Source organism: Pygocentrus nattereri, chromosome 26, assembly GCF_015220715.1.
Source record: "Pygocentrus nattereri isolate fPygNat1 chromosome 26, fPygNat1.pri, whole genome shotgun sequence".
Classification (NCBI taxonomy): Eukaryota; Metazoa; Chordata; class Actinopteri; order Characiformes; family Serrasalmidae; genus Pygocentrus; species Pygocentrus nattereri.
The window spans coordinates 30161824-30175979 of NC_051236.1; the positions used below are offsets into that span (position 1 = coordinate 30161824).

A 14156-nucleotide genomic window follows, 5' to 3' on the forward strand; every position below is an offset into this window, starting at 1 on the left:
GCAACATGTCAACAACTATCAACAGTTTTCAACCATTTAAACATTTCAACAGCTATCAACCGTTTTTAACCGTTTTATCATTTTAACAACTACCAACCGGTTTCAACCAATTTAACATTTCAACAACCGTCAACCGGTTTCAACCATTTTAACATTTCAACAACCGTCAACCGGTTTCAACCATTTTAACATTTCAACAACCGTCAACCGGTTTCAACCATTTTAACATTTCAACAACCGTCAACCGGTTTCAACCATTTTAACATTTCAACAACCGTCAACCGGTTTCAACCATTTTAACATTTCAACAACTGTCAACCGGTTTCAACCAGTTGAACATTTCAACAACCGTCAACCGGTTTCAACCATTTTAACATTTCAACAACCGTCAACCGGTTTCAACCATTTTAACATTTCAACAACTGTCAACCGGTTTCAACCAGTTGAACATTTCAACAACCGTCAACCGGTTTCAACCAGTTGAACATTTAAACAACTATCAACCGGTTTCAACCAATTTAACGTTTTAACTTACTTAACAGGCTTTTTCAAGCCAACTTAAAGTTCGTTCACGAACTTTCCCCTTCTAGTTGTTGTTGTTTTTGCAGTGGTGGCTTGACCCAGCAATGAGTAGTTCCAGCTGAAAAAAACTGAAAATGTCAAAAGGGCCCATCACAGAAGTCCTGCATGTAGATTTGGGTCCTTTGATATGGAGTATTAGCTAAGTGCCTGTTACATCACACCAGCAAAACATGAGGGAGAAGCAGTGAGAGTGCGCGAGAAGGAGGGATACTCAAACAGCGAAGCCGGCAGGAAGACAGATGGATGGACACAGGTTTGCGTGTCAGTGAAGAGAAAAGTCCTGAGCCGTCATGTCCAGAGACTCACTTATAGTGTGTACTTAAGCTGTATATCCAGTGACCTGTTCAACACTTCATACCCCAACAACCCGCCCCCAAGCCCAAATGTTCACCTGTCGTAACTTCACCGCTCTACACATATGAAGACATCTACAGTAATTAAACAGTTAGTACTTTGCTATTCTATCTGCATAAACTCTCCTGGCGCTGCATAAACGGCTCTAACCAAACACAGAGGGTGTCCCCTGCGTGGAATGCTAACAGCCATGGCCTGGTTCATCACTCCTGTCTTTAGAACGGGAGAACGTTGAGGTAACCTGCTGTCTGCCTCAGTCACATGGTGTGGTGTGTAATGTGTGTGGACATGACTCATCAGGCTGGGATTCCCGAAACCACACCAAGCACACTCCACACGCTCAAAGAACAGATGACTCAAGCGGATTCATATGAAATGATTCACGAGGACAGCTTCACCTTTTATTTGTGCCCCTTCATAGCTGTAGGGAAATGTAGTAATAACTATAAACGCAGTTTGAGTTACTGAAGTTTTAGCTACTGCTGTTTTGATTGACTGTGGACCATTTTATAGGTGACAGTGTCACACAGTGTGAAATAGTCTGTTTGGGATTACATAACAACTCAGTGCAGTCTGAGGTTAGTGTCTGATGATTCATGCATGTAATTTGAATAATGCAAGCAAGCAAGCAAAATTTATTTATATAGGGCTTTTTACAACAGGTGATGTCACAAAGCAGCTTTACAGGACAGTCAGTGTTACAGAGAGAAGAGAAAAGAAAAGAAAACCCGGGTCCGAGCCCCCATGAGCGTCGCCAGCGGCGACGGCGGCAAGGAAAAACTCCCTAAAAGAGGAAGAAACCTTGAGAGGAACCAAGACCAAGTAGGGAAACCCTATGGTCAACATAGGAACCTCCTATGGTCGACACCGGATAGCAAACATTATTAGTATGAAGTATTATAGTACAAAGTGGGGAAAAGCAAAGAAAAGACTGACTCACGGCTCCATTGCAAAACTAAACATCACAAAACACGTTACGTTCGAGGAAAATGTGGAAATCTGACTTGTTTGCTCATAACTGGCTCAAAAGAGATATATACCAAAATTTCAGCCACAAAACATCATAATTTCACCGAGAAAGAAAATGAAAGTGTTTTTTTTCTCTCTTGCGTCATCACTGCAGACGTATTGTACGGTTTGAGCAGCGGCACAGCACAACAGAGAAAACAGTTGGAGGCAACAAGACATCCCACTGAAACAACAGAAGCAGAAAGAAAAGCATCTGCAAGCACATCAATGCTACCTTTAGCCATAGGTGACGAAAAAATGTATAAACAGAGCCTGAGTGCAAAGTATAAATTTAAAAGTAATGGAATTCATTGGCTTGGATGTCCAACCGTTCCCTGTGCTCAATGAAGCTGAATTTTAAAGGCATGTAGCCGACATACTGTACAAAACGGATTTTAAGCAAGATGGTTTTATTTATAGACAGTTCTGTTTTGACCTACTGAAAGGAAGATGTAACAATGATAAAAGTGTATATTCTTTACTTTCTCAGTTTGTTTGGCATCTTGGTATAAACAAAAACAAACAAACAACAAAACTACTTTTAGCCAGGTGTCTTGAATTTCAGTTTGTGTTTTAAAATTAACATTAAATAAATAATTAAAAGACCACTGTTCCCCACCATTTATAAGGCTGCAATTAAAATAAACATACAAGCTCCAAAAGTACAGTTCAGTTTATTTCAATTTAAAATAACTTTTTAAATGCTATTCTACAAAGCACACATAGCCATTTTATTTCCTACCCAAAAAAACTGTAAATCTCCATGTGCCTTTTTGTATAATACTGATAAAATAGTGGCAAGACTGCAAACATAAATATATATTTTGCTATAAAACTGCCTTGCATGCACCCCTGCAAAACAATCCCAACATTCTCAACATTTGTAAAACGATGTCACAGGCATTAGGAAATCCAGTACACGCCTGGTTCTCATCAGAGGCGCATTTTCAAATTGATCAATCTGAATAACTAAAGATTCTAACTATTAAATCATTTTATTGTCCTGTCACGGTAGGGTTGTGTATATTTATTCGCCTGTGCATTAAATATTTGTTGTGCCCTCATTACACACTTGCACTTGTCTGTGTACAGTGCTGCTGTTGTGTTTTTGCACATGGGTCCTGAAGAATGACAATTCATGTTGAAATGTATTCACATTATACTGAGGAATAACAATAAAGAACACTTGACCTGAAATCGCTGGAATTCCCCTTAAAAGACACTCATGAAGCAGAATTTGAATAGACACGAAACAAAACAAGCAAATGAATAAAAAAAGAAAAGGCTTTTTGATATATTGGGTACTTAGCTGTATTAAACATTCAATATAAAAAAAGACACTGCAGTTATTACTGCTTCAATGTTATTTTTGCAGTGCTTAATAAATGTTACTGTTGATTTTTTTGTTCAAGTTCCAGTGCCAATTGCGTGAGGAGTGTGGAGGGAATGGAAATCAGATTTTTTCATACGCTGCCTTGAAAATGAGCTTGAAATGCTGACCCCTTGTGAGGACTTTGCTGTGGTTTAAAGCAGTTAATGAAGAGTTTAATACATGTGCCACACAGAGCCACTGGAGTCTGACACACATGCAGCTGGGAGAGAGTCACACAGAAGACAGAGGGGAGAGTGTGTGTGTGTGTGTGTGTGTGTGTGTGTGTGTGTGTGTGTGTGTGTGTGTGTGTGTGTTACCTCCTTGATGGCGGACATCCTGAGCTTCTCATAGTAATGCAGCGGAGCGCGGGGAGAACTCATATCGTACCCAAAACCTGCCACCGCCACTTCATCGCAGTTATGCAGAGCCATTGTAATTGCCACTGTCCCCAGCGTCGGAATATTCTGGAAACACAAATATACTCACCAAAAATCTTGACCTATCTCAGTCGTTCTTACCCTACAATCATATCCCTTCTCCTTACACCTGTTTAATTATTTATCACTCACTGCTCAGGGAAACAAGCAGGTAAACTCTATGGAACAGGCAGATTTTAAGCTTCCAAACCATACTACATGTGTGTGCAGTCTTCTTTTGTGTGTACTTTGGCACAAGTCACATTTTAAATTTATTAGAGGATATGCTTCAACACAACATGTAGTGTGTGTCTCCTCACTTGAGCAGGAGATGTTTTCCCCATAAATTAGGTTAGGTGTAGGTTTAGGTGTAGAATTACTTGGTTAAAGTAATACAAAAATCAATAAAGTCCTATAGAAGTCCTTGCAATAAATGCATGTATGGTGAACTGGTAAGTTTGTCAATATATTCTGACACTTCTTGTTGTTCACCTGTTAAATCTGTCTGAACAAAACGTCAAAATGTTGGTAGGGGTGATTTTAAATTTCAGCCACTGAAAAGTTGCACCATCTAAAAACGTTTGTCTAACTAAACTAGACTAAATAATGACACAATAAATTGGCAGAATGTTTTGCGCGGTCACAAACCCTACTTTAGCATTAGGGTGGCTAGGTGCTCTTTCGCCTATGACGGCGTGTTCTCTTACCCCTCGTCCCATGAGGCCGTTGTTGTATGGCAGGCCAATGAATCTGAATGCTGCCTCCTCGATGAAGTATGGGTTCAGGATCCGCATGTCCTCTGGTTCTCTCGGCACACTCCGTGCCACTGACTTCCAGAACCCTTCCGTTCCACGCTGAGAGAGAGAGAGCGAGAGAGAGAGCGAGAGCGAGAGCGAGAGCGAGAGAAAGAAAGAAAGAAAGAAAGAAAGAAAGAAAGAAAGAAAGAAAGAAAGAAAGAAAGAAAGAAAGAAAGAGAGAGAGAGAGAGAGAGAGAGAGAAAAAGAGAGAGAGAGATGCAAATAAGCACTTAATCAAATTGTCCCAAAAAAAAAAAAAATTTTCAGTTTTGCAATGTGAAACATTAAAGGGGAATTCCACCAATTTATTAAAATTTTTTTCATAGTTCTACTACTAAGAAGTGAACCACACTTCATACACAGTGGTGGTGACAGGAACCAGGGTCAATGTCCAGAATGCAAACAGTCATTTCATTTACTACTAAAAACTATCAGTCAACCTGCAAAGGTCTTATAAATTGTTTTATGTGATGACAGTAAATTTAGTGGCAAGTCAAAAACAAGAAATATATATATATTTTGGGACACTGCATGTATCTCTCTGAAATGCATAGATTTTAAAAAGCAGATTGCAAAACTAACAATAAAACAACATCTTGGGCATCAGACAGCTTACTCAATCATTTCATGTAATACATTTTGAGGAGGGAGCTTTTAGAAGTATTAAACACTCCGGACTAGCCACACAACCGCTAAACAATTCAATAACACCCAAAAAGTATTAAGTATCAAATAAAAATGCTTTGGTTGAACACATACACACACAGCTTTACACATAAAATATAACTATATAAAGCGAACACAAGCCTGGTTTGCAGTTATCTTGCATCATTTTAAAAACTGTGCTCCCCTCTTGATTTGTGCTACTGCCTGCTACTTAGGCGGAACTCTGCCAGTTTGCATTGTTTTCCATGTAATTATTCAATATTCGGCTTTAAGCCTTGGATTTTAAGGGATGTCATGACACATGCTTATTATTTTATTTTGACTTTAAAAAATGCTCTTACATATCCAGCAAGCAAAAACTGCTTCTTGATTGAACAAATAAATAAATAAATAGAATTTGACACTGCTGATGTACTGTTGTCATGCAGAATGTCTTACTAGTAGCAAAACCTTTATAAAGTGTACATTTATTATATCATTAATGATGAGTGACCTTAAGTGACTAATCAGACAACACAGTACATGCTTGTGCACACATGCCCACTTACATCCATCTGTGACTTCCTGGCAAGTTTGTATTTTCTAAACAAAGTAAGGATGGTGAGTTATGAGTGCCCCTCCTTCACACTCACTCAGGGTGTAACTGTTATACCCCAGTAATTGGGTTTGGGTGACAGAAACACTGAACAGCCACTGACACACACACACACACACACACACACACACACACACACACACACACTCAGCTGTGTAAACACCGCCCCAAACTGCCTTTGATTTCCAGAATAAAGGAGACAGATGTAGAAATGTGAAAAATGCAACAAGCTTTTCTGGCAAACACTACTTCAATGCGACTGTTCCTCAAAAACAGGTTCTAATGTAATTTAAGACCAAATTCTCAGTGACATCTACAATCTAACACCTATACCACCATTTGTCTGCTCAACAGCAGGTAATGCCAGCTTAGCAATACTGTGAACTGCCTCACGTTATTCAACCTTCTTCCTCAGATGCAACATCTTTTATGCAAAAGGCCATTGATTGGTTTTGTGGGAAGGGCAGACAAACTAAAAAGAGATATTGGCTTGCCATGGTGATCTACATCTGTGGTTTCTCTGGTTATGACAAGGTGATGAATGAGGGCACATAAAGGACCAAACGTAGCCCAAAACACACCAAAACAGATGTGGGCTTGTTGCTGAACCATACAGTTGGAAATATCTGTGCAAACCAGACTGTTCACTTTAGGTTCGTTCAGGTTCTCTCTGGTTCAGATAACGTTTCCCCAAAGCCTAGTTTAAGATAGAGGGGTATAAAGCCCTCCTGTAATGGGCTGTGCAGCTGCAGGACTGCATTCTCTACAGCTATGCAGCACCATCCAATACCTTTGACAGAGCAGGGTCAGTGGATGCTGAGGTCGACAACTTTCTGCAGAGTCAATCTCTACAGACCTCCAAACTTTCTGAATAGCCTTCTGAATAGCTCAAGAACAGTTTAGAGAGCTTCATGGAATGGCTTTCCATGGCTGAGCAGCTGCATCCACGCCTTACAATCACCAAGTGCAAAGCAAAGCGTCAAATGCAGTGGTGTAAAGCGCCGCCACTGGACTCTAGAGCAGTGGAGACGTGTTCTCTGAAGTGATGAATCACTTCTCCTTCTGGCATTCTGATGGACGAGTCTGGGTTTGGCGGATGCCAGGAGACGGTACTTGTCTGACTGCATTGTGCCGAGTGTAAAGTTTGGTGGAGGGGGGGATCATGGTGTGGGGTTGTTTTTCAGGAGTTGGGCTCGGCCCCTTAGTTCCAGTGAAAGGAACTCTTAAAGCTTCAGCACCAAGACATTTTGGACAATTTCAAGCTCCCAACTTTGTGGGAACAGTTTGGGGGCGGCCCCTTCCTGCTCCAACATGACTGCGCACCAGTGCACAAAGCAGGTCCATGAAGACACGGATGAGCCAGTTTGGTGTTGAAGAACTTGACTGGCCTGCACAGAGTCCTGACCTCAACCTGACAGAACACCTTTGGGATGAATTACAGTGGAGACAGAGCCAGGCCTTCTCGTCCAACATCAGTGTCTGACCTCACAAATGTGCTTCTAGAAGAATGCTCAAAAATTCCCATTAACACACTCCTAATCCTTGTGGAAAGCCTTCACAGAAAAGTTAAAGCTGTAATAGTTGCAACGGGCGGGTCGACATGATATTAAACCCTATGGATTAAGAACGGGAAGTCACTCAAGTTCATATGCGTGTGAAGACAGACCTGCAAATACTTTTGGCAATATAGTGTATGTGGTTGCTATGGTATAGTGGGTAAACCCTCTGCCTTGTACACAGTAGACTGGTGTTCAATTCCTCACCTGGCCAGGTGCCCTACACTATACTAAGGGTCTTTGGGCAAGACTCCTAACACTACCTTTGCCTACCCAAGTAAAATGATCTGGATAAAAGCGTCTGCCAAATGCCATAAAGGTAAATGTATTCAGTTAACATATTGCCTATCAAATGAATTAGAACTGCAAGATGTTTTTTGTTCAAACTGAACTCAGGAAAAAATAAATAAAAATTCAGGTAAAAACACAAATGATATATTCTCCTCTCTTTGAAAAAAGAAGTGGAACATTTTGAAAGACCACATGAAGAGGCAACCAAAAAAGTCCTCTACTGCATCTGTACTGAAACTAACCAAACAAACAGTGCTAACACCTCCTTTCTTTCCAAGGTAATCGAAGACTCGCGGATGGCCAAAGAGATGGAGAGACAGTGGAAGAGGCCGAGAGAGAAGAGGGTCACGCACACAGGTAAAGGTTTTGTGGACGGAAAATGTGACGGAGCTGAAGTGGATGAAAACAATACCTGCAGCAGCGTGCTGCGGAGGGCAGGGGAGAGGAGGAGAGGGGCCTTTAAAACAGCCGATGAAAAACAAGAAGGGCAAACAAAGCCACAGAGCGAAGGAGCCCCTGTATCAATATCCTCAAGGCCATTAAAGTAATCAGAAGGGTTTATGTGCATTCCACAGCTAAGATGAGTCACTGGGATACCTGCAACAGAGTTGCTGCAAGTACACACGACATGCTAATGCAAATCTTCAGCTGTGAATCAATAAAGAGGAACTACACATTGTTTAAAACGATGCAAAATATTAAACAATAAGTGAATAACTATCACCACCGTGACAGATTCCTTGCTTACCCCAAATGTAGCCATTCAGCCAAGACATGTCTGGTGTTAGAAGTTTGCTTCTTTAATTCTTTGCTGAAGATACAAGGCTAACGTGACAAACTTACAGACCATCAATTAATAACTGCATGCCTAAATGTTTACACACTCGCCCCAATCCAAATAGTTATGCCTTCTCAAATACGCTTGCTTATCTGATTTATAGCATTGCAGGTTGACATTTTATCGTCACTGTGATATGTATTATGGAGAATATTGTAAATTTTATCAGTACTTTAAGAACTGAGTAACTTCATCTTTCGTTACAACGAGAGCATAAATAGCCCCACGTATTAAGACTTAGTGCAGTATAATATCTGAAACATAGAACAATCACAGTTTCTGGATCTAATCCTGGAGGGGAAAAAATTCATTTGATCAAATCTTTAACAAATCTATCCTTAAACTGCACTCCCTCGTATTGTGTGATATGATGTGAGCTGTGTATTTCTTCCTGTGGGCCACCCGAGTGTTTGGACATGATGAGTCTACTTTTCGATTCTCACCTTAAGTAATGAGAATCTTAACTTAAAACCACATGCATAATGAAGGGAAAAGACAAAAGAAAATAAGTGAACAAAATAAGAGCTTCCAAAAAAAGGACTTCAAAGAAAATGAGACTCCTAACCAAGCAAGACCTGGCAGACCAACAGAACGGTCACTATACAAGATGAACAGTAATTAAAGCTTTCATCTTTGAAGAACACCAAGCTCCACCCGAGACTGAACTTCGGAGGTCTGGAAATGTATCCCTGTAGACTTCTTTGAAAACTGAAAACCCTGTCTCCTGAAAAGACGACAAAGGGTGGACGCAATACTGAAAGATCTATTTGTGGAGGCTTCTGTGGAAATGTGGTAAATATGTTTTTCCCCTGACTCTAAAAATGAACAACCTTTTCATTTTCAGTTGACTCAAAACTAAATAAACGAAGGCTGGTCTCTGACTTTTGCACAGTACTGTAACTAGACCGGTCACAATTATTACACACCTAAAATTATCTGACATTATCTGTCATGATCTCAATTATTAAAGACTACAATCATTTTCTACAGTCATTCTGTAATAATCAAAATATGAACCGGGTGTGTTGGGTTAAGGCAAATCAATTTAATTCAAAGAAAACCGTAAATACATTCACTGAGACAGCACGGGGCTAGTGAAACTTAAACGTCTAACTTGGCGCTCGATCAAATTTAGATGGAAACGCAGAGTAATGATGTGAGTTCAGTGAACAGTTTTGAAAGTACAACCAGTATTAGCTACTAAACACAGCTAGGAAGCAAGATGGTTAATCAGCCAATCTGGCTACTTTAGGCTTGTACTTCCGTTGCGGCATTCATTGAAGTATTTCTAAAACAATCATCTAAAATTTCTGAATCATGACAGCCTTAACCAGAGCTCATTTAAAGCTCAGTAGCTTTTAAAAAAGATACATCGGATTAAAATTGGTTAACACTCAAGATTTCAATATCAGTACTGGTACTAATTGGCATTAAGTGCCATTCTTCCATCTCTAGCTATAAACTCTAGGCACCGCATGGGTGGTACACTGCCTGAAGCAGTGGATGGCTGGTCTCTGATGTATTCCAGAGCAAGACATGCAACACCAGCTTATGGCCAAGGGAAGAAGAGGAAACCAGTACCAGCACTGTTGAGCAAAAGTATGTCAGCCTTCAGGCCACAGAGCACTCAGGGCGTATAAATGACACTCTTTCTGAACCATCTTACAATGATCTTTAGCGCCTCAGCGGTTCAGAGAAATCCACACCCACGCACAGGCACACACAGAAGATGCCCCATATCACTCCATTCAGAAAGTTCTCCTCATAGCCCCTCGGCTCAGAGCCTGTCCACCAACATCTCTTCCTCTCAGCTGAAAAGAATTCTTGCCTCGACACATTTTTGTGTAATGGCGCTGCCCTCTGATCTCTGCGCCTGATGAAGGCTTGGGTTTTTCCGCTTTCTGAAGGAGTTATGAGAGAGATTATCGCTCATGTGACAATGCCGGCTCTCAGTGAGTGTGGCAGTGTGGAGGTGAAAGCCCGGGAGTTTATCTCAGCCCGCAATCAGAGTCCACCCCACACACGCACACACTCATTCATAAGCAGTGACGATCCTCACAGTAAGTGTGCGCGAGGAAGGAGGGGTGATGACCCTCGCCTCCTGCCTGAGTCACTAGACGATGATGCACTGCAATTAATGTTTGAATTTTACCGTTTTATTCCAATTCTAAAAAGTAATTAGGGCTTTCAACGATTACAGTAATTATTAACGACTAATTGCATTCTTCTGTGTGGTTAATGGTGACTACATTTGTTTTATTTGCTCACATTGGATTTTTAGTCATTTTTATAACAGCAATATGAGTTGGCAAAATAAGAGTCACAGATTGCATTACTTTCAATAACTCCGTAACATTGTTTTCATCATTTACATGCAGGTTTCACACTAACCCAACATGAAATCTATGATGTCAATAGGGTGAACATTCAATTTTCTTTACTGAAAAATACTGTTTCGAAAAGTTTATTAAGTGTATAGTAATTCAAGCAAGAAGAGCACTAGATAAATGGGATTCAGGAGACTGAGGATTTCCCCTTGCAGCTTGTCCTGATACCAGAGAGGCCAGCCGTAACAGAAACCACTACATACAATAACTGCAGCTACTGACTCGGGTGCACCACCTTCAGAGTCAAACCGCTGCTTCACCACGCCCAATGCCAAGCTTCTGCTAGAGGAGTGTAAAGCTCAACACACACAAAAAAGAAAGTATACATTCTGTATGTAAGATTAATTAATTTATAATATATTAATTATGCAAAGAACAAAATCTTTCATTCTTCAGCAAAGGGTATGACCATTTTTTTATAGCCCATCAGGTCCTGGTTTGATAAAAAGCTTTGTTTATAACAGTGGAAAATAAGCCACTAACTCTTTTGTTAAGAGTTCCTTGGCGTTCACATCTCAGAGGAACTGACATGGAGCAAACACACCACACAGGTGGTAAAGAAGCCACAACAGCGCCTCTTCCACCTCTGGCGGCTGAAAAGCTTTGGCATGAACCCCCGCATCTTCAGAAAGTTCTACACGTGTACTGTGGAGAGCGTTCTAACAGGCTCCATCACCACCTTGTATGTAAACTGCACTTCCATTAAGCGGAAAGCTCTGCAGAGGGTGGTGCAGACAGCCCAGCACATCACCAGGGTCCAGCTCCCAAACCTTTTGGATTTCTACACCAGCCACTGCCTGAGGAAGACCAGGAGGACTCTGAAGGACTCCACCCGCCCAAGCCACTGTCTGTTCTCACAGCTGCCGAGCGGGAGGAGGTACTGAACCATAAACTCCAGAACCAGCCAGTTCTGAGACGGTTTCTTCACCCACCATCAGGCTGCTGAACAGCCAGTAGTGCTGGTATATTTGGTCTGTAGGCCTGTCACTGCACCTTTGAGTCATCTCCATGGACAATCACCAGCTCATCCACACCATCAGACTCACTCTGATCCTCTGCACCTTCAACCTAGCAAATCTACACTTGCACATACAGATTGACATCTTCTATCCATATCCTGTATAATCTGGAAGATTTCTATCAGTATCCTATCCCCTGTATACCTGCATCTCCTTTGAGACATAAGATTTTCACTGACTTTCCACCTGTGCAAATGTGCTGTGACAAACGTGATTTGATTTGATGAAGCCCATTGGATGAGCGAATGTCCTCGTGATTAAACCTAAAGTTCAGCTGCCTTGGCCTAATACAGCCAATTCATTAATGACATGGATGACTGAAAATCTTCACAGGGTTTACAAGCCCATCGCATTTGACTCACTACTCCACTACAGAACGAAGAAATAATACACAGTGGATCTTAGTGAGCACTTTCGTGGGTGAAGTATGAAATGTATTTGCTGACGGTTAAATCAGTCACTTGTTGATGAAACTACGATTCAGTTTTTGTTATTTCGGATGGAAAGTATCACCGTGTTGAGAATTTGATGTCACTCAGCTGATTGGTCTTGGTGCTTGTACCCACCTGCTCATGTTTACGTTACTCTAAGTGGTGTTTGAAGTTGATTTCAAAGAGAAACGGAGGGAAAACAAAGGCAAAAGTAGCTCCAGCCAGTCTCCTTCTACAACAGCTGACATGACTGAAGCTCCTAACGTGACTCAAGGCTTCCGCCAGAGACAGGCCAGCATTTCTCCACAGCAGACCACACAAGAACATCTCTAAACAGCTGGCCTATCTGAATCAATTCAAACCCTTATAGTGCATCATTTAAAGTCAGACATTTTGGTTGTTCTTGTTTATTTTTCCAAGAGTTTGTTTCTTACTTACTCTTTTAAAGGCCTCGGGAGACAGACTATTTCCAAACCAACCGAGATGAAAGCAGTTCAATTGCAATATAATGCATCTTTACAGAGGAGCAAGGACTTTGCTGAGTGCTTCAATAGATCACTCAGATTAATGGCAAATGGCACACACTGTACAAATACGCCTACTTTCCCCTTCACCTCCTAATTATCATCATCAACATCCCCTTTACAATGTTTTGATCGGAAGAATAATAAGTAAATGAAGTAGCTTCCAAATTCACATCCTTCAGAAGTTCAACCGGGAGGTTCCACTCAATTTCATGTGTAAATTAGTCTTCTGATTGCAGACTGGAGGAGGACTTGAAGGAGTAGCGTTCGACCCAAACGGGTCAATGAGAGACAGTGTTTTCAAAGTGGTAAAAACATCCAAATGGAAAACAATTATCTCGTAAGAATCACTTCATTTGTTGTCTCTGTGCATTTTTCTAATTGGACAGATTCTCACGGCACAAAACTAAATCTTTGTTTAATGATGGCACCTTTTTTAAAAAAAGCCTTCCAGTAAATCAGAGCTATTCATCAAACTGAGTAAAGATGGGGGCCAAATCCCCCAAATGCAGCCCGTGTACTCTCTCAGGCTAATCTATGATTGATGAACTTTCCACATGGATTTTTTGTCCCAAAGGAACATCTAGGCAGGAGGGCCATCTCCAAATAAAATACTTCCCAATGGGTGCATGTTGCAGGTTTTAGTGGAATGGAACGGACACATTTCCCCCCTCCTTTACGTTTCCCCATTCCTCCTTCCATCGTAAGTCAGCCCTTATGGCTCTTTGACCTGTTAGGGAGAACTCTAATGGAGAAGGATATGTGCTCTGTTATCTCAAACTAAAGACAGGTGCCTTTTATAGTCCGCCCAGCAGCCTTCTTCTGAGGGATCAGTGATACGTAAATTCTCCTCAAAAAGGCCAATGAGTCCAATCCACTAACCTTATCAGATTGTACTGAGACACTGAATTCATCTCGAGCTGTAAAGAGCCTCTCTACTCTTCTTTGAGCTGTGTGTGGGCTCAGTGTGGTTATTGTTCTGTCCGAATTAGACTCAGTTCTAACAGGAAAACTGGCTCTGCCCTGTTCTTTATCTTAAAGGAGTCATTTTGTGATTAATCAAATGGACACAGTTTTTCCCCCTCGACCAAAATGTAGAGGATCAAAATGGGTTTCCCATGTTTGCTTTGGACCTCTTAGTAATGCAAAAAAACTATGGAGTATATTCTGCTGGCTGTTACTACAGTTTTTAGTTATGCAACACAGCACTGTGCAAAAGTCAGAGATCACTGGAGAATAAAATGCAGGGAAAATAAGACAATTATCCATGTCGAGTAGACCACAAAAACTGTCAATCAGACAAACATCATCTTTCAGAGA

At 41.1% G+C, this 14156-nt stretch overlaps 1 protein-coding gene across 7 annotated transcripts in view; it reads right to left on the minus strand.

The window, feature by feature from the left end:
* Positions 1-14156, minus strand: part of st3gal3a (ST3 beta-galactoside alpha-2,3-sialyltransferase 3a) — a 94355-nt gene that overhangs the window by 33005 nt on the left and 47194 nt on the right. For all 7 annotated transcript variants that reach the window (XM_017684831.2, XM_017684828.2, XM_017684830.2 and 4 more), the window contains 2 exons: positions 4440-4586; positions 3634-3780 (listed from right to left, as the gene is read on the minus strand). In XM_017684831.2, the coding sequence (XP_017540320.1) occupies positions 3634-3780; positions 4440-4586 (294 nt within the window). The remainder of the gene's footprint in view (positions 1-3633; positions 3781-4439; positions 4587-14156) is intronic.